This window comes from Epinephelus moara, chromosome 21, assembly GCF_006386435.1.
Source record: "Epinephelus moara isolate mb chromosome 21, YSFRI_EMoa_1.0, whole genome shotgun sequence".
Lineage (NCBI taxonomy): Eukaryota > Metazoa > Chordata > Actinopteri > Perciformes > Serranidae > Epinephelus > Epinephelus moara.
Window position 1 is genome coordinate 30988214 of NC_065526.1, and position 21604 is coordinate 31009817.

General features: G+C 37.2%; 2 protein-coding genes across 5 annotated transcripts in view; one reads left to right on the forward strand and one right to left on the reverse strand.

Annotated features, from left to right (window-relative positions):
• zmynd11 (zinc finger, MYND-type containing 11) overlaps positions 1-12634 on the forward strand; it is a 39708-nt gene extending 27074 nt beyond the window's left edge. For 3 of the 4 annotated variants that reach the window (XM_050032935.1, XM_050032936.1, XM_050032939.1), the window contains 8 exons: positions 776-831; positions 1056-1133; positions 2509-2627; positions 3018-3372; positions 4626-4700; positions 5457-5765; positions 5853-6038; positions 7474-12634. In XM_050032935.1, coding sequence (XP_049888892.1) covers positions 776-831; positions 1056-1133; positions 2509-2627; positions 3018-3372; positions 4626-4700; positions 5457-5765; positions 5853-6038; positions 7474-7596 — 1301 coding nt within the window. In that variant the 3' untranslated portion in view covers positions 7597-12634. The remainder of the gene's footprint in view (positions 1-775; positions 832-1055; positions 1134-2508; positions 2628-3017; positions 3373-4625; positions 4701-5456; positions 5766-5852; positions 6039-7473) is intronic. The other variant, XM_050032937.1, reaches the window with a different exon arrangement.
• A 3379-nt stretch (positions 12635-16013) lies between these two features.
• The window catches only part of LOC126382475 (disco-interacting protein 2 homolog C-like), a 13429-nt gene continuing 7838 nt past the window's right edge, over positions 16014-21604 (reverse strand). Inside the window, exons 2-3 of the mRNA XM_050032360.1 lie at positions 21396-21519; positions 16014-19283 (exon numbers count right to left, since the gene is read on the reverse strand). Coding sequence (XP_049888317.1) covers positions 19031-19283; positions 21396-21519 — 377 coding nt within the window. The 3' untranslated portion in view covers positions 16014-19030. The remainder of the gene's footprint in view (positions 19284-21395; positions 21520-21604) is intronic.

Consider the following 21604-nt stretch of genomic DNA (forward strand, 5'->3'; position numbering starts at 1 on the left):
TTAAAACACATTGGGTTTATTAGTGCTATTAAATAAATCACATTATTACTTATTATACTCATTATTATTACTTGAGCTTGTTTTATTTATTCATTTCACAGATAGTTATACATCCTTAGTCCTTAAATTAAATTCATTATGGACGTGGACTTAAAATCATTGTTTTACTGTATGGGCTCGCTGCCCTGGCTTTTGCCCTTTGTGCCCTCAAAAAATTGACAACGTGAAAGGCCAAGTGGCCTTGCCCCTAAAATGACGAAATCCCAGGCCTGAGATCACAGCAGGCTTTAGTTTTTTGTTTTCAGCCCACTGGTGACTTGTAATCCCTTTTTAAAAAAATTGAATTATAATAAGTCAGAAAGACATAGTTCATAGGATGTACTGTATGTATCCATCATTTTCTGTAGCCTTTGGCCTTATCCACAACTGGAAATATGGCCCAGCATTTGGAAAACAAGATGAACATGAATCACAAAGAAATAATAGTCCAAAAACATAGCAGTTACTTGAGAGTTACATATATGTTTCTTGATGGAATATGGACAGAAGCAAAAGTGGCTATCAACAATCGCTGTCCAAAAATACATATAATAGAGGAATTTATTCAGTCATGATTTCTTTTTGTTCTCTGGCTCTCATTAATTCAAATATCACTTGTGTTATTCGTCCTAATGGATGTCTTTTGGTTTAAACATATTTCACTTAACTCTTGATTTAACCTGACCTTTTCTTTCTTGCTGACTTTCTCATTGAGCATCGCCTGTTTCTGTTTTAGTTAACAGCGACCAGGCGGAGATTGCACGGCTGCTCTTCAGCGACACATGCCACGAGGTAACATTGTTTTACTTTTCTCTCTCACACAAGTCACAGCAGTGAGATCCAGTTTTGTTCCTAAGTTTAGAGCTTTTTAGTGTACATCTCTTAAACGTGTTGAGTCCAGATCTGTTCAAGAAGTCGTAAAAGTTCCTGTACATTAAACTTTTCTTTGTTTTCCTTTCCCTCCTTGATCTTTTCCCCCTCATTCTTTCTCTCTTCCCCTATCTCTTCTCTTCCAGTTGAATGAGTTGTTGTTGTGCAAGAACTGCTTCTACCTGTCGAATGCCCGGCCAGACAACTGGTTTTGTTATCCCTGTGTGAGTACAATCAAACATGCTTTCGTCAGCTTAATGGGACAGAACTGCTCTTTAGTGACAGATGCACAGTTTTATTTTATTAGACCCTATGTTTATACAGAGGGGTTAAAGTTCTCTGGCACAGCGCCGGATTTCCGGCGTGGCGAAGTTTCTGTCCGGCACGTGCAGAAGTGCTCTGCAGTGCGAGCATTTCACTTGCATTTGCTCCTAAAAATATACATACATGTGCGAACCGGGAAAATGATTTAGGCGCACAGTGTGCAAGTAAACACAACCTACTTTTTACCGTAATCGGCATCAGACGTTTATTCATCAATAACCGATCAAATAAATGTATTTTAAAACTCGCTTTTGGCTCTGATACAGCCTCTCCCTACCTGCCTGCAGTCCCCACTGCACTGGGCTTTGTAACAATGTCCCGCCTACAGCCCCCTCTGATTGGTTACACGGCACAAGTGATAGCCAATCAACACTGACGCCTGTGCACGCTTTCACATCATGTCACATTGAGAGACAGAGCTCGGACAGAGAGGGAGAGGCTCCGGTAAGCCAGCAGTAATTTTGAAGGTAAGGTAACAGAAACCAGACAGAAACGAAAGCTGCAATAAAAATCTTTTATGCTGAAGTTTTAAAGTCACCACCACAACATTATATGATCCATTTCAATGGTGACATGCTCGCCCAGAGACGAAATTTCGACGTAACTGCCTGTTTAATTCACATCAAGCGCGATACAATTTTGTAAACAGCCTAAATGATTTAGCTTCTAAAAATAAATAGCACCAAGGCAAAAAAGAGATGTAGGAGCTATAAGTCAAAAAGTCTGGTAAGCACTGAAAGTTTAATCTTTATTTATAAACTCATTATGCTATAAAAGTTTAATCTGAAAAGTAACTACTAAAACTCTAATTTTTTTGTAAGTTTTGATAATAAACACGTTCCTTTGCAACACATACATTTCTATTTCTTCATTTTGTGACCGCAACACCAAGCGGCGTTGATGAGTTGAAACATGCAACTCCTTGCAATGTGCTGTTCTGCAACGTTCTAAAATCGTGCCGGTTCACACCAATGCAACTAGATGAGATGGTGTATCATCTCTATGCAACAACTTTCTGTACCTCCGCTTTGTTTGCAGCTTTTCAGGCTTATTTTGTGACTGAATATGATTTGTAGCTTCCTAAAATATGAATGAGGATAGTGATAGTGAGATACTGGCTACAGTTGCATTTGTGATGAAACGGCGAAAAACAAACAAAACGAGCATCAGATGAACTGGGCTTTAAATGTAATCTGAGTTTTGCTTGTTAGATAGACACTGCTGGGTTGTATCGTTGGTCTATTAGGTCTCTTTGTGTGTGTGTTACCTTGGCAGAGCCCCAGCCATGACTTAGTGTGGGCCAAGATGAAAGGATTTGGCTACTGGCCGGCCAAAGTCCTTCAGAGGGAGGAAAACCAGGTGGACGTACGCTTCTTTGGCCACCAGCACCAGAGGTCAGCACAGCTGGCAGACATCAACAACAATACACTGCATCACATTTCTCTACGATTAGTCTTGGCAGAATATCAGCAGGTTGAGATTGCTTGTGTCCCTATTACTACAGGGCACCTTCATTTTTGTAGCTCTTCAGAACACACTCAAAGAAAGAGTGTTCCTCCTCTTCTCACAGGTGTACACACCATTTAGAAAGCAACTTTATGCTGCTGAAACTAGTTTAAGAACTTCTCAGCTTTGAAGTTATTGTAGTGAAAGAGGAAATCCAGCTTCTTAACCAAACTTCAACCAAAACAAACGAAAACACAATTAGAATAGACTGTGATAAATTTAAAAGGTGCAGTGCTGTTTGGTAAATTACGAGCACTGTTTTCCCTTGCCCTTCCCAGAGCGTGGATCCCCTCAGACAACATACAAGACATCAAAGTGAGTGTCCAGCAGCTGCAAGTGAAGCGCAGCAATGGCTGGAAGAAGGCCTGTGAGGAGCTGGAGGTCTACCAGCGCTTCCTGAGGGAGGGCCGTTACTGGAAAACAAAGCTGGAGGAGGGCAACATGCCGTCACACCAGCATATGCAGCAGAGCCAGAGCCAGAGCCAGAGCCAGAGCCAGAGCCAGAGCCAGACCCAGAGCCAGAGCCAGCGGCAGCAGCAGCAGCAGGAGGGCAGTGGGAGGACGGACAGGCTGGAGCGGACGGACGAAGCAGAGTCCAGCATCTCCTCCACCAGCAACGAGCAGGTCCGACATGTAAGTGGAATGATTCAGGAGTCACTTAGACACAAAAACATGGGAAAACACATTATTAAATAAATAGCGTACTCTTCTTTTTGCTCACAAGCAGGCTGTTTTACTGTAGTTCATCATGTTTTTAATGTAATTGTAACTGTGTATATGTAAATAAAATTTTCTATGAAAAATATTTTGAAATAGTTTTCACAGAAAATTAAAGTTAATAGAAAAAAATTACAAGACTAAGTGTTTCTTCAAGTTAATGTGGGCTTTTCTGTGATCTTGAAGTTTCACAGACCAGTCAAACAGCTTCTGACACGACTGTCACAACTCATAAATCATTCATGCCTTTTTACCTCAACTTCCTCCGGGGGTTTTCACTTCTCTTGTACCTTTCTGTCAGGTCTGTCAATATAAACATGGATCTGCTGCAGACATAAAAACCAAAACAGAAACACCAAGCCAACATGTAGTTCGGTGTGAAACATATTTAAACCAAAGTTATACAGTGATTTAGAGAAAATGGATGAAAGAAACAAAGATGAGACAGCAAAGTCATGAGGTAAACTGTCAGGTGAAATACATTAAAATGACAAGTGGAATACTGTAGAGATAAACACAGCAAATAGTGCCACCTGGTGGCTGAACTGTACAACAATGAATGATGATAAAGTAGAAATAAAATGATAGCAGAAAATGAAGGTACGCACCACAGTTTAGCTGGGCAGTAGTGGTATTCTTAAATTAATTATTATAAACTACCTCTTGCCTTTGTAAAGAGGCATACAAAGATATATGTAATTTAAAGTATTAATTTGTAAAGTAGCGTCTTAGTCTCTTACATAGTTGGCAGTATATATATATTTTTTTTTAAAGTTCTGTGATAAATTCTCACATTCAGAGGAATGACAGCATTTGGCCCAATAAAGTTTTTAATGTCCTTTATGATTTTCTGTACAGTCTTATTTTAAATTTCGCTTTTTAATGTAGATTTCAGATTTTAAACAGCATTTTCCTAAGGCATCTAAGACATTTGTCATTTTGCCACTTTTTTCAAATATGTAGATTAATAAAAGCATTTGTAAATATTGGTTTTAAAATTTTAGCTTCCAGTTTCCCTCATAATTACCAAGTAAAATGCTTTAAATTAATTCCCCACATTGTTTTGTCAGTCTTTATTGGAACAAGAAAGGAACACCCTTTAGATACTCCTTACATTTTACAAAATGTTAATTTTTGTAATATTCTGTTCTTTTATTTCCTTTTTCCAGCTCAAAGGCAGCCTCGAACCCAAGGCCAAGAAAAGCCGTCGATCTCAAATGGTTGAGCCCAAAGAAGAAGCCAGTGTAAGTTAGACTCACGTCATCACACACACGATAATCTAATAACTGTTAGGACACATTTGCTGTCTGTTTAGGTTAGAATGTGTCTTATCTATGAGCTTATTGTGAAGCTAGATTGCAAGATTGGACAGATATTACAAATATGTTTTGGGTTTGTAGGTAAATCTTTGTCCTTATCAAAATTGTTTGTCTTTGTTTGTTCATATAAAAACTGAATGCAGTCTGAAGATTTTTCTTTAACTCTTAAAATATATTGCTAATGAACTGAAAAAAAAAGAAGATAAAAACCAGACTTTTGCACTCAAACAGCTGACTGATTTCTATTTAATATTTACCAGACCAGCTTTATTGTCTTTGCAACAGAAGGAAGTGAACCGTCAGGAAAATGCTGAGATGAATAATATATCCCAAAAAGTATGCATTAAAAGGTTTTCAGAAGCACTGAATTTGAATTTCCTCCAAAAAAAAAAGAAAAAAAGATGAGAATGTATTAGAAACTCTTGAATTTAATTCAGAAATATTATCTCTTGCGTGCTGTAGGCAGTAATATTATTTAAGAAAATGTTTTTGTATCTGATTGCAAGCTGCAGGGAGACATTATACATCTATAAACTAGGATAAGTATTGTTGCTGCCATCACAACATCATCAACTCACAATGGGCACGTGTCAATATAAAACTTAGTTTAGTTAATAATTTTTCATCAGTTAATACATAAAAATGTGTCATTTTGTTTGTTTTGTTTTATCTGACTTTCAGTCTGTGACTCCATGCTCGTCTCTCCATCAGGACCCAGAGCCAGAGATGGAGGCGGTCAGCTCCAGTCAGGAGATCCCGGTGTCCTCGGCGCCCCAGCAGCCCGAGAAACTATCGGTGTCCACGCAAACTAAGAAGGCCAGCGGAGGGTCACCGCGCACGCTGCACCGCGGCACTCAGACCAACAGCGACGGCGCCTGCCAGAACATGTGCCACGAGAAGTACACCAAGGTCTTCAACGACGTCAAGGAGATGATGAAGGCTGACAACAAGAGGGAGACAGAGAGGGTCGTCAGAGAGGCTCTGGAGAAGGTGCGTTTGTGTTTGATGATCAGGAAAGGTCTGCATCTGTGAGAGAGTGTCTCAGTTTAAATACCGAGTCTGTCTCTGTCCCCTCAGCTCCGTGCAGAGATGGAGGAGGAGAAGCGTCAGGCAGTGAGTAAGGCGGTGGCAGGAGCTCAGGCAGAGATGGAGAGGAAGTGTAAGCAAGTGAAGGAGAAGTGTAAAGAGGAGCTGGTGGAGGAGGTGAAGAAGGTGGTGGCCCAACACAAACAGCTCATCTCCCAGACCAAGAAGAAGCAGTGGGTGAGTTATGGATAAATTAGCTGACTCATACTCATGTGTTCACTTCAATAATTATAAGGTTGAATGCTCATTTCATGATAAAAGTTAAGGAAAAGTTAAACTTTATTTATAAAACACATTTAATAACTAAAGATTTATTGTTCCTGAGCTGAAACCAGGGTTTGGATCAGATTCATTTAACATTTATACATGTTCATCTGCTTCTCCTCTACGCTCAAGCAGCCAAAAATATATACATACCTAAAGTTACCTGACTGTTCTGTCATCTGCCAATAACGCGGCTCAGTTTTTATATTTTCCTACACAATAGAGCCGTTAATTGCACATGTACCTCTAACTACAGATAAAAATTTGCAGTCCTCCAATAATAAAATTTAGCCTGGATCGCAGCTTTAAAAGTTTCCCATGGTATGTCTTACATTTCTAACAAACACTATAAATCCCTTAAGTTCCAATTTGGTTTTCAACTTGCCGTCAAGTTCAACAGTTTGATTTGGCCTGCTGGTATACAATAATTACAACAAATTAACGCCTTAAAATGAATATGGTTTTATACAGCACTGCTGTTTATTTATATACGGACAGTAATGTTGGTGTCATGGTTTTCAGATGAGCTTTGCGACCGGCAGGTTTGCTGCATTACTACACTTTATGGATTCTCTCTTTTTCAGAAACACAAGAAAACTCACCAAAACTGTCATGGTTAGTCTTGATAGTTCTTAAGTCACCACCTCTGGTTTGGTCAAAATAAACCCTTAATTTTCCGAGTTAGATGTGAAAATAACCAGTTTTCCCTGTGGTCTCTCTGCTGTCACAAGCATGACATGGGCCGGCTGTTTATAGTCAGTCCTGTTGTGTTTATCTCCACAACTGGTCAGCTCAGCTGCCTCTTGCACCACGCTGACCTCTGGAGGCATGTGAAGTGCACTACATGCAAAACATCCTTAGTACAGCCTCTCGCAAGCTTAATGTGGTGTTTGTTTAGATATGCAGTATTTTGTAGGTTTAATTTAAGTCCTAGAAAAAAAAAAAAAAAAAATTATCAAAAAGAAAAAATCCTAGTTTGCACAGCTTTTCTGTGTTGTACATACTTTTTTACAATAATTTAAATAATTATATTGTTTTTAATATTTAGCTACAATTTAAAGTGTTACAACAAGGATTTCCTCTCGACCCTTTTAATGATTTAATTTGAATTTATGCATATTATTAGTGTTGCATCAGAGTTCATCTTCACTTTATCCACTCTTCCTGTGCTGATGTAGTCTCAGTGTGTGTTTTTCTAAATTGCCTAAAATTAAAGTAAAAAGTAACTTTTTTCCTGTTTCATTTTTATTTTCATGCTCTAGTCTCAGTTTGTCCGTCTTGCTTTAGTGCTGTAAATGAATTTGCCTTTCACCTCAAGCTGTAACCACTTGCTGGTTGTTGTTTTCAGTGTTATAACTGTGAGGAGGAGGCCATGTATCACTGCTGCTGGAACACCTCATACTGCTCCATCAAGTGTCAGCAGGAGCACTGGCACGCCGACCACAAACGCACCTGCCGCAGGAAGAGATGAACAAGACCCACCCCCTTCTGACCTTACACAGCACGCCATTGGCTCTTGCCCTCTCCCCTTGTCAGTCAGTGTCTACAACACACACACCTAATAGACACAAACACACACACACACACACACATACACACACACTTCCTGCTTCTCTACTTGCCTTCCTGAAAACTTTGTGGACCCGATGTTTTCTGTGTGAAAAGAGCAATTTGTTCCCTTTTTTGTTTTCATTTTGTTTCTATTATTTAATGTACCCATTGTATTGATTTTTCTTTCTATATTTTATGTTTTTTCCTCTAAATCGTGAACAGATTGCTCGAGAGCATGGCTCGAATGCAGAGTTATGGTATGATTTTTGTGTTCTTTTTTTCCTCTGATTTTTTTTTTTTTTTTTTTTTTTTTTTTTGTCTTTACTGAAGTGCTAATTTTGAGCTTGTGTCAGAGAATGTGTTATTTAAGTGTGTAGTAACAGATGAGCGTTAATTGAATACATTTTATTACCTGAATTTTTAAAAAATCACTTTTCTTACTGTAAATGCAACAAATACACACCGTCGATCTTACAAGAAAAATGAAAACATACCGTAAGTACTATCGCAGCACCGAACTAGCGCCGCTTTCATAGAGAAAACCTATTTAAAAAATGATAAAAAAAAACTGCATAAGATATGGATTTGTGGACATCATGGCTCACCGACGTAATATATTTTTTGCTTTGTTTTTCATGAAACTATTGCGGTGGATGGCACCTTTTTATCATTTCTACCTAAAATCTTATTGTCCTCAAGTCACCTATTGGGAACAGGGTCACGAGGTCGGCCTTAAAAGACGCCGGCAAAATAAATCTTCCATGTATTATTATTATAATTAATATTATTATGCACATTTTGAGGCTCTTTTTTTCAAATAGACTAGTTTTTATGAGTCAGATATTAAAAAATGAAAGATTTTAATTAGTTCTAAATTGGGGAAATGTAAAGCAATCTTTCCTGAGCTGGATCTTAGAGAGGTTCCATGATTTGACAGTTTTTCGACTTTTTTGCACACTTCGTTTTCTTAACAACCCAAATGCTTGTAATATTGCCAAAAAAAAAAAAAAAAAAAAAATCAAACATTTTGTTGAACCTACCTGAGAAGATCTGGTGAGTTCTCCCTCCTCCTGCGTCCTCCTAAAACCTTAAAATAATATGTATATTTTTCCGAGCGTCGTCAGTGTCATTTTTATAGTGTACACTCAAAAAGTTCATTCTTTTTTGTTTTTCTTAACCTGAAGTGACTCTTTCACTGCTTATGCTGTAGTTGGTGGTCAGTGCCTGTTTCTCTTTTTCTTTTCTCATCCTCTTACTCCCAGTAAGGCGGCATGCATGTTGATAGTTACATAGTTTGTCTTTTTTCATTCATTACGGTAAAGCTAAACAAAACAAAAAAAAAGATCAGAAGCTTGCTGGTGTTTAATGAGCAGTGACGACGGATGGACCAATATAAAACTTTATGCAAATGTGAATGATCAAATGAATCTTTTCTATAGTTCTCCCTGCGCTGGATGTCAAGTGTCAATGGTGTATAAATATGGTGCTTGGAAACTTTTTTTAAAGGGGCAATAAAATTGCCAGTTTTTGATTTTCTTTGAGAAGTGTGACACTTTTAAAGTTTGATGACTGTTTCCTCAGTTATGAAGATTGACTGAACGGAGGAAAATGATTCAGTTACTCTGTCGACGCATCGCTTTTTCTTACACACAGACTGCTGTTAATCAGTTTGTGCTTCTGTTAACGTATGACGAATAAAATACCGTAAATTCTCACATAGTGGACAGGAACTTTTTTATAATCTCAGCTAAAGAGAGAACCAGACTTTTATATCCAATTCCTCCTATTTTATCCCATTTTTAACACCTGTTGCTTCTTTTTGCCGTAAAGGAAAACTCAAATTCCACACTACATAATAATTGTATACAGTACGTACAGCATGCTAAAAGTTTTCTGCAGACAGAATATGTGAAATCAAGTTGCTCTTCTGTTCAGTGGGGAATAATGCAATACGTGAACCAACAGACTTCCATCAAACAGACAAAACAAAATGTCTTTCAAAGATTTTTTTATTCTAATATCTTTGTGACGCTTGTCCCAATTCCACACTGCTGCATTCTAACAGAATCAAGTTTGTACTTATGACTAATATTGGTATACTGTTATTGCAGTTAGTGCACAAGAAATCAATACACTTCACTGTTTTATACCATCAGGAAATCATGAAATACATGTGAATCAATTGCCTCTTCTAGGAGCACCACCGTTGTGGCTCCTCCAATTCATTTGTGTCTAGTTAGGGCTGCAACTAATGATTATTTTCATTTCATTGATTCATTTATCCATTGTTTATGTGTTTAATCTATAAAATGTCAGAAAATAGTGAAACTAAATAATTTACATTAATATAAAATCACATTTAAGGAGATGGAACCAATAAATTCTTGCAAATTATTATTATTTTTTTTAAACAACTTGGTTTTCTTTTCCAGTGTCAAGTCGCAACAGACGTAAAACTTGCTTAGAATCAGTGTAAAGTATTTCATGTGGAAGTTGTTTTTTGTTAAACATGTACTGGAAGTGTTGAAATTCATAAAAGGCCGGTGTTGTTTTATATTTTGATTATTGTTAAAGGAATCCCATAAAAAATGACCAAAACTAACCACATATTAGTTCGTCTATCAGCACTGTCTTACTTCCTGTTTGTGGCTTTCAGCTCCGAGCCCATTGGGTCCTACTGAAGATATAAAACTTTAGAAACACAAATATCTAGTTTTATTTGTTTAAAAAGGCTCAGTAATTTCCTAAAACAGCTGGTCACTTTAGTTTTTGACCAGACAAAGGGGAAAAAATTGTAATTAATCCACATTCGGCGCTTTAGTGCAGTAGTTCTCAATCAAGCGGCAACCTCCGCTCCATGTTGGACCCAACATGGTTCTTTGAACAGCCGCTTGAAGCTGGTTCCAGAAGCCATGTAATCCCCATAGATCCCTGTTAAAATGCCCAACTGTACCAAGGGTGATTTTTTTTTTTTTTTTTTTTTGGTAACTCACCCATTTACATTTTATTAAGGCTTTGAGTGACAGGCTGTCTGCTGATGGTGTTCTTGGCTCCCTCAGTCAGAGCCACCTCTCGCTCCTCCACAGTGCCAGCATCTCACCCAAATGCGGTCACTTCTGGCTCTAGAAAACCAAGATGACGACCGCTGAAATGTAGAACTTGGGGCTTCAAAATGGGTGTCCTCAAACCAATGGGTGACGTCACGGTAGCTATCTCTTAAGGGGGTTCCATGGTGTCCCCTGAAAAATGGTGGATAGTTTATTTACAGTATTTAACTCACTACAGAAGTGAGACAGATGTGAGCAGGAGCCATAAGAGTAACTATTCTGATCATAGGTTTCACTTCCTCTGCAGTTATCTCTTCCATAGAATTCTGGTCTTAATCATTTCTAACAACCAAAATCGTTTTAGCTGGGGGTCCCCAGTGCCAAATCTTATTAAGTAGGGGTCTGTGACCTATTATGTATCAATTTAGGGATCCTTAACACAAAAAAGTTTGAGAACCACTGCATTAGAGAGTATTTGTGGCGTAGGATGGTTTATGTAGGATTGAGTCAAAATAAATTACAGGATATGTGGTCATGGTAATGAAGGAACATGACACCCAGGACAAAGGAGCTCAATGACAGAGAGGAAGAAGATATATAATATTTGATATACACACAGTACATGTTAGTAGAGGCTCATTTTTGTTATTTTAATTAGATTTGATGAGGAAAATACTATTTAATAAGAACAAACAATCATGTTTGAAAATGGCCCACTATTAGAGAATTTACGGTAACTGTTGTTCCAGACTTTAAAGACTTAAAAACTTTTCTCTCACTTGTCTCTGAGTCTTTTTTTGGAAACTCATTTAAGTGTATCACTTTAAGATGTAACATGTTATTGTACAGTTGGACTTCTCTGTTCTCATCCAGCAGTTTGTGATTTACTTTGGATTTCTGGAAGAGTTCTCTAACGTTCTCTCGTGTTTTATCACAGTTCTCCTCAGCAGGCTTTTTTTTTTCTTTCTTCTATCATTGCACTACATGTAAATAAATCTCTCCTCCATCATATTATATGTACATTGTAAATGGATTCACAAATATTAGATTTCTGTTGTATTTTTTTCTGTGTTCACAGTGATCTGGATGACTGTTAGTTCTAGTTTTGTACAATGTACAACCGTTAATCATATCAGCTTCCATTGTTCCCACCACACTCTGGGTTTGTTCAGCACATTTCTGGTTTGGTTAAAGTATTGTCATGATGAAAACCAAACCAATAATTTTATAAAGAACTCCCATACCAATCACTCGTTGAAGGTTACATGTTTTATGTTACACACTTTTTCTTCTTTTTTTTGTGACTTTTTATATTCGTCCATCCAGCCGTTTTTAAAAAAGGATTGAGTGTGAAAAGTTTTGGAAAACTTTTTGATGTCATTCCAGTTTGTACCTCTGTTTTTTTTAAGTGCATGAGTAACGGTGTGTTTATCTCCAGCTCCTTTTTTCTTTTTTCTCTCCTCACGTTAAAAAAAGACATAGTTGCACTCCCTCAGAGTAAAGCAATATGACAATGATTTTTTTTTCCTGGAACTTCAGTCGAGCTAAAATCTTTTGAAGCCGTTTTCAGCTTGAAAAAGTGAGTAAATCGATCAGATTGTCGCCCTGAACCAGACTTTTCACTGTTCTTATTCCACAGTATTACAGTACAAATACTATGGGAGCACTAGGTGACATTGTGCCTTAACTCACAGAGTATTTATGTACTTCTAACTGGAATAAAACCAGTGTAAATTTGACCCTGTCCTCACCTCCTGTAGGTCATCTTCTGTTCTGTCCATATGTAAACTATTAATTGTGGCTTAACATTTTCTATGCTCCTGACATTTTTTTTTTTGACGCTTTAGCTAGCAATATGTATATAAATATATTCTATGTGCTAACATGGAGGAAATAAATGTATCAACAAGTTCCTGTGTTTCCAGTTTTTGTTGTTTTTGAATTTCAACAGAGATGAATACCTCTGTACTGGACACTAAAAATATAGGTGCTCTGTCATATTAAACGGTAGTTTACCCAAAATACAGAACATTTTTCCCTGTACCTCTCATGGTATTAAACTTTGTAGACATTTTTTTTTTTTTTACCTCTCATGGTATTAAACTTTGTAGACATTTTTTTTTTTTTTTAAAGATATTTTTTGGGGCATTTTGCCTCTAATGGACAGGACAGCCAAGTGTGAGAGGGGGAGAAAGAGAGAGAGAGAGAGAGAGAGAGAGGATGACATGCAGCAAAGGGTCACAGGCTAGTGTCGAATCCAGGCCACTGCAGCAACAGCCTTGTACATGGGGCGCCTGCTCTATCCACTAAGCCACCGATGCCCCCGACAGTTTGTTTTATTTGTCCAGATTAAGAAAAGTATCTGCTGAGAATATTGAAAAATATATAGAAAATGTAACAGTAACACATCTTTCCAGAGGCAATATTGCAGTTACTCTCGATGATGATGAACTTGGAACTACGCTGCTCAAAAAAAAATTAAGGGAACACTTAAATCACATCAGATCTCGATGAACGAATAATTCAAGTTAAAAATCCTTACTGATAGACATTGTATAATTTGTTGAGAACAATATGATGTAATAATGGTCAATGGAAACCAAAATCATCAACCCACTGAGGGATTAAAAATCACAATGAAAATCAAAGTAAAAAAATGAAATCACTGGCTGATCCAACTTGCGTGAATTTTATCACCATAACGTGAGTCAGTAGAGTGTGTGACCCCCGCGTGCCTGTATGCACTCCCAACAACATTTGGGCATGCTCCTGATGAGTAAGCAGATGGTGTTGTGGGGGATCTCCTCCCAGACCTGGATCAGGGCATCAGTGAGCTACATAACGTCCCATAGGTGCTCAATGGGATTTAGGTAAGAGGAACGAGAGGGCCAGTCAATTGCATCGATGCCTTTGTCATTCAGGAAGTGCCTACACACTGTTGCCATGAGACCAGGCATTGTCCTGCACCAGGAGGAAGCCAGGGCTCACCGCACCAGCGTAAGGTCTGACAACTGCTCTTAGGATTTCATCTTGGTACCTAACAGCAGTCAGGGTACTGTTGGCTATGACATGGAGGTCTGTATGCCTCATTGTCAAACCGGTTGTACTGAATGACGTCAACCACGGCGTCTCCAGACTCTTTAATGCCTGTCACATGTGCTCAGTGTAAACCTGCTCTCATCTGTAAAGAGAATGGACGGACTTTAAGTGTCTGCATTTGGCTGTGAGCACAGGTCCCACTAGAGGATGTCAGGCCCTCATGCCACCCTCATGGAGTCTGTTTCTGACAGTGTGATCAGAAACATGCACACCAGTAGCCTGCTGGAGGTCATTTTGTAGGGCTCTGGCAGTGCTCCTCCTGTCCCTCCTCACACAGTAACTGTGCTGGGAGACACATCAAACCTTCTTGTGACTACATGTATGGATGTGCCATCCTGGAGGAGGTGCACTACCTGTGCAACCTGATTGGGCTGCAGGTACCGCCTCATACTACCAGCAGTGACAAGGACACTAGCAGAACACAAAACTAGAGTCTCAGTCAGGAAGGACAGGGAGAGAGCAACTGTCTGTGGACACCACATCTAAAACCATTCCTTTTTTGGGGTTGTCTTGCTTTTGCCTCTCCATTGCACCTGTTGTCACTTTCATTTGCACCAAAGCAGGTGAAACTGATTCACAATCACTTGTGCTTCCTAAATGGACAGATTGATATCCTTGAAGTTTCACTGATTTGGTGTACTGAAAAAATAGTCCCCATAAAAACTCTTGACAGCTGTAATTTGGGGACTGTTTCTGCAAAGACTAAAAAGAGACAGAGGTCTCAAAACCCAGACTAAGAAAAACCAAAACTACCTGCATGACGAGATACAGCTACAGGTAAGGCAGAATCTCTTAATTTTGTTTGAGTACAACAACTACATCCCCATCGGTGTGAACCACTGTGGTTTATAGCCTTGTGGGAGCTGTAGTTGTTGAATGCTGACAAAAAAAAAAATATTCTGAAATGTTTATGATGCCAGTGAGCAAATCACTAGAGTCATTCTGGTAATTTTCTTTTTTCATATTGACAACAGATCCCATTAAAATAACAAGAATCAGCAGTGAATGTATCTGCTAACAAATATTGTGTGTGTATTCAAAGTCTTAATGTCTTCTTCTACTGTACCAAAGAGCTCCATTGTTGTTCAAAAACACATCGATGAGCCACACTGTTGCACTGTGTGACATGTTCCTTCACGACCATGAACACACACACTGTTTTGGTCATTTCATGGGATCTGATGACAATAACAAAAATATAGAATATTGCCAGCCTCTTCCTTTACATAGCCTTTATAGTCTTGAAATAAAAGTTAAATTTAGGCAGATCAATTAGATATAATATTTAAATATTTTGTCAGATCATCATGAAGTGAATAATTTAGATGTCACCAGACACACTCCTCCCACCCAAACACTAAGTATCTGACCTGTCGAGGCATGGACATTAGAACTCTGGGGGTACCCTGTAGTGTCTGGCACCAGGGGCCAGTTGTTCAAAAGTAATCTGATCAGATTTTGGCTATTGGATTGGATCCCATCTTAAAAAAAAGTGGGTTGTTCAAAAGAAGAAAAAAATAATTCTGAAAGCAGATTAGATCACGTGATCCAGTCTTGGTTTTGATATGGACCAAACCTTTATTTTGTTTTGTGCAAAACTTTTTAGAAGGATTGGGATACCTTTGATCCAGAAAATAGAAGGCTGGATTCATAGTGGATTTCAGGAACAAAATATTATAAAACTAAAACGAAACTGGTCAAAAATATATACATATATTTATATTTTACACGACTTGTTGAACAGTTACTGTAATAAAGTAGTAGACTTAAGACTAAGATCTATTAGATACTTTTTGTTTGCTATTGACAGCTATTTGAGGGATTATTTTATGTATGTGTTCAAAATCCTTTTTTTTTTCCTACTGTACTAAAAGTCTTAAAGTTAGTCTGGAAGACTTACGTTCTCTTTGGCAGATCCTATGGTGGTAAGTGGTAATTGCAGTGTGTTTGTTGACAGACCGCCTACACTGTGATATGTAGTCCCATTTAGAGCACTGGTTATCCGGATTTGGTAATCTTGAAAAGATGTATCTGAATGAGGGTGATTCAATCCAATGTTGTTTGAAAAACAAGCACAGAAGTGCGATAGATAAACTGATCCTGCACAGCAAAACAACACATTTGTTGAACCGTATCCCAAAAACATGACTTACAATAAAAATAATAAATACACCAACATCCAATGTTATTGTCAAAATTGTTGAAATATTTATTTAATTGAAAGACTTTATGTCAACTCAAATAAGACATTTTTAAAACCTTTAAAAAAAACATACTGGGGAGGGGACGACATACATTTTGCTGATAAAAGAAAGAAAGAAACAAACTGTGAAGAAAGTGCTTTTTTTCTCTTTTCGTGTGTTGAAACTAGAACATTCTCGTATTCCTGCGACCTTTGACCTCTCCACAGCTCTGCGCTGAGTTTAAAGGGTCTCTGGTAAAACGCCTTCACCGTCTGCCTCCTGTTTTCAGTCATTTATTCCTGTCGTGACATCACTGTATGAGCCCTGATTGATCTGTCCATGTAAAAAATATGAAGGACTTCTGACTCTGATATTTACAATAGTGGCGGCTGCTCGCCTACCTGCCGTTATGGGGACACTCCAAGGTGTTGATGAGGATTCAGCTTTTCTTAAAATAATCCAGTGCTGCTTGTTGGTCTGTTTGAATCGAGGAGTTTATTCCAGTAACAAAAAAAGAGAAATGAAAACTTAATTTCTATTTATTACCTTTTAAAGATCAGAAAACCTGTTTGTGTCCTGATAAACATGATATATAAGGAGTTCTGAACCAAAGTGAGAAATCCTAAAATTTTGGAAAAGTTGTATCACTTTCAGTTACAGAAAACTTACTGTATACGTTTTCTTTAACGTCAGTGTTGTTTTAATTTCTCCTGGTCACCACTGGAGGTCATAGATTCCCTCACATAGCCGCACAGAGCCCAATTAAATACATTTTTATTAACAGAATAAGTTATGTGTGATCTTTAATCATTGGTGGTCCTTAGATTTTTTTTAGGCTTATGATATGCAATATTTTCTCCAAAATTAATAATTTGTGCCCTGAAGACCTTCCATTGGATCACTCAGATTGAAATTTTTATCTTGATCTAAGAGACAGTAAATGAATGTTCACAACTTTATGTAATAGGATGAATGAGGGTTTTTATAATATTCAGCCTGAATTTTTTAAGGTGGATCAAGAGCTGCAAATCATTCTCTCATTTTGCCCAGCATTTCAACTTTTCTCGTGGCACAAAGTATGACTGTGATATGCCGATTTTAAATTCTTTTATGTATATATATATATATATATATATATATATATATATATATATATATTTATAAACAACTGAAATTTAAAAAAGAGAAAAAAAGGGAAAAAAAAGGCTTTTTTATTTAAAAAAATAAAAATCTTGGCTGAGTTGTAAACACTGAATGAAAAACATTTACATTGTCTTGAGAATACCCTTAAAGATAACACTTCACCAAATGATGATTTGTATATCAAATACTCACCCCGTGTGACATTGTTTTGGACAGAAATGTTTTCAGCGACATATGTCAGTGTACATATCGCATGTGTTAATACAGACCTAATAAAATCTGAATCTTTTCTGATTTTTGCTTTTTTGGATTATCGTTCATTACATAAAAACATTTTTGTGTAATTGTAAATTTTTACTAATTAAGGCCAATGAAAAGAGGTCATTAGGGTTAAAACTCGCATGATGTTACAGACTGTATCCAGTTTTTAAAAATGTATATTCAAGGTTTTTGAATGACTGAAAGTTTTACTGCTGCCTTCCCGAAAGAAAGAGAGATATTTTAGTTGCGTTATTACTAAAGTTTCTCACTTTGAAAAAATACTGAGTGCACCAATTAGACGCGGAAGGGAATGATTTTTAATGGCACAAATGAGTCATTTTAAGGAGTGAGTTTAAATAACTTTCACACTGTTTGAAGGGAAAAAGTCAAAACGTTTACAGATTTAATAAAAGATGACGTTTTGGTTCAGAACTCTTCATGTGGAATAAAACTCCTCAAAGCTTCACTTCTGATTTGACGGAAACATTTCAGACCAACATGCAGATTAAAAAGCATGGCATGTCAATCTGCTTCTGTCTGGTGTGAATCCTTTACTCATATTTTAATATAATCTATAATCATATATTTCTATTATTCCATAGTATGCTTGACGTGAGTGCGTTTCACTCAAGATAATACAATGCTTTTTTGTTTTATTTTTATATTAGCAAATATTCAAGAGCAAAACATTCTTGAATGTCTCATCATATACTTCTAAAAGAGGAACAAAATAAATTAAATCAGTTTCTTTTTGTACATACTTACATGATATGAATTTATGTATTGTTTCGCTTCAGTTGAAGCATGTTTGTGTGTAAAAATAAACGGAGTTAAAGGCTGCAGCTGTTAGCTATTAGCACACTGATTCCCCGCTGAGTCGGGACGGACGGTTCAGAAAATAATGAATTAAAAAACAAAAAGTTAATACTTACAAAAACAAACAAAAAAAAAGCTAGCATGAAACAAACATGTAGTACCTCATCGTAAAGTTGAAGGACAGCTGCGATTTGCTCCCTCGGACCCCGCCCTCGTATCAAAACATATCTCGCTCTTTGTAATCGGTTCATATCGTAAAATATCATTTTTGCCACAGTTTGTTTTGTTTTTGTGTAAATATCCTTTTCAAAAAATAGCCTAAACTTTTTCAAGGGAGATGTTAAAAAACAAACAAAAACAAAAAACAAGCGACTTCAGCAAATACTTAACAGGAAAATATTAAAGTGAGCCACACACAATTTAAAAGCCAGAATCTTTGTCAACGATTGTCCTTTTCCACCTCCGGGACGCACGATTGCCACTTTTCTGTAAACAGCCGGCACAAATAGGACAACTTTCCTGCTCTGGGTGGGGGTGGCTGCATTTACTCTCGAGCTTGAGTGCAAATCTCGCCTCCTCCAAATTAAAACCATGGCCTGAACACTAATAACCTAAACATAACCACTTGATTTTGGGAGCTAGTTGGCAGCAGCACATAGCCTGAGGGTAAGCGCTGCATGAGAAAGGTTGGCTACCTTCTCGTGCCTCAGACTCTGGTTTCATTATTTTCAGTTGCAGGAGCAGACCGTCTTTGCATCCTCCTAAAGAATCCTTTATCCACCTTCATATTGTCCACCAGGGGGCGCTACATGTTGTAGGCCACGTAGATGGGGTCCAGCTGGTCAGCCAGGAAGCCATCACGCAGGTGCATGCGTTGCTTCTCACCGCGGGAGTTGATGGGGATGACGCCGATGTCGACCACCACCACCACGCCCACGATCAGGTAATGCTCCTCCAGGACCACGTTGGTGACCAGAGGGACCAGGTCCAGGGCCTCGTGTTCCGAGCCGTCCAGCTCCACCACCACCACCAGCAGATTGGTCCACGTGAACACCGCGCTTGAAGGGAGAGAAGAAGAAGGAACAAAATGACATATGTCCATCTACGATCTCACAAGTTTCTTTGTTATTTGTTATGTGATGACAGTTGTGTGTTTTTTGTCAGTTATGATAATACCACACACACACACACACACACACACACACACACACACACACACACACACACACTAGTTGTGGAAAGTAACTATGTTTATTTACTTATGTGTTTCTATGAAAAAGTCATAAAAAATGTTATTGTGTACTATGTCATATAAAAGATCAAATGTCAAAGTATTGTACAATGAACTGAGATATTTTGTTGCTGCTCCTTTTTTTTCACGAGTTGAAATTAAAGATCTAAGACTTCTTCTATGTGCACAAAAGGCTTAGTTCTCAAATTTTAGTCATAAATTTGTTTGAATATGTGTGAGCCAGCATAATGTTTAATACATCCACCAGGATGATTAAACAACACCATTACTACACAGGTGTGCCTTGTGATGGTTACAATAAAAGGCCACTCTAAAATGTGCAGTTTGATCACACAACATAATGCCACAGAAGTCACAGGTTTTGAGGGAGCGTACTGTTGGCATGCTGACTGCAGGAATGTCCACGAGAGCTGTTGCCTGTGTTTACTGTGAATTTGGCAGTACATCCAACCAGCCTCACAACCACAGACCAAGTGTAACCACACCAACCATTAAAGATCATAAAAATGTTGTAAAAAAAAAAAATATCAAAGAACAATATGTAATAAAAAAGTCATAGTACGGTATCACATAAGTAGTCACAGTTTAATATGCCATTAAATGTCAAAGATATTGTAAAAAAATAAATAAATAAAAAATCAAGGCACAGAATGTCATAAAAAAATCATAGTATAGTATGTCATTAAAAAGTCATAAAAAAGTCATAGTATAGTATGTCATAGAATGTCAACAATAATGTAAAAAAACAAAAACACCACTAAGGTACAGTGTGCCATGAAAAAGTCACAGTATAATATGTTAGAATATGTCATAAAAATATTTAAAGAAAATGTTAAGGTACAATATATTCAATTTATAAAAAGTCATAGTATAGTATGTCATAAAAAAGTCATAAAAAGTCATAGTATAGTATGTCATTAAAAGTCGTAAAAAGTCATAGTATAGTATGTCATAAAAAAGTCATAAAAAGTCATAGTATAGTATGTCATTAAAAGTCATAAAAAAGTCATAGTATAGTATCTCATAAAAAGTCATAGTATAGTATGTCATAAAAAAGTCATAAAAAGTCATAGTATAGTATGTCATAAAAGTCATAAAAAGCCATAGTATAGTATATCATAAAAAAGTCATAAGTCATAGTATAGTATGTCATAAAAAAGTCGTAAAAAATCATAGTATAGTATGTCATAAAAAAGTCATAGTATAGTATGTCATAAAAAAGTCATAAAAAGTCATAGTATAGTATGTCATAAAAAAGTCATAAAAAGTCATAGTATAGTATGTCATAAAAAAAGTCATAGAAAGTTATAGTATAGTATGTCATAAAAATTCATAAAAAGTCATAGTATAGTATGTCATAAAAAGTCATAGTATAGTATATCATAAAAAAAGTTGTAAAAAAGTCATAGTATAGTATGTCATAAAAAAAGTCATAGAAAGTTATAGTATAGTATGTCATAAAAATTCATAAAAAGTCATAGTATAGTATGTCATAAAAAGTCATGAAAAGTTACAGTACAGCATGTCATAGAACGTCTCAAAAAAAGTTTTAAAAAGTAATAAAAAAATGTGTACCATAAAAAGGTTGTAAAAATGCGGTAAAGCTGTGTTAGAGTAGGCACGCTTCAATTTTGACCATGTTTTTGCAGAAATGAAGCAATTTGACATAAAATAGGAAAATCTCACAAATGATTCTGGAATTTGTTGTATTTGTGTTAGTGTACAGTAATTGGACACGGTGACTATTTTAACCTTCACAAATTTGTACCTTACCGTGAGCAACACTTAGATGAAAACATAAATACATATTGCTTACACTGTCATCATAGTTTTCTCTCTGTAGTAATGAAGTGTAAGGCCAGCAGCACACACAGGCCATGATGTCACTGTCTCATGTTAGCTTGCTGTTGTTCCTCACCACTCTGTGATGCTCTTGTGCGTCCTGATGACTGAGGTCTCGATGTCAATGGGATGGTAACGCATCCCTCTCAGCTCCATGGCTTCCTCCAGAGCACCAACCACGTACAGGGCGTCATGACGCTCTGCACACAAACAAGTTACACATTTATAACTTTGTTTTCTGACAATAACATAAATCTACTCTCTTCAATTGAAATTCTTTAAATC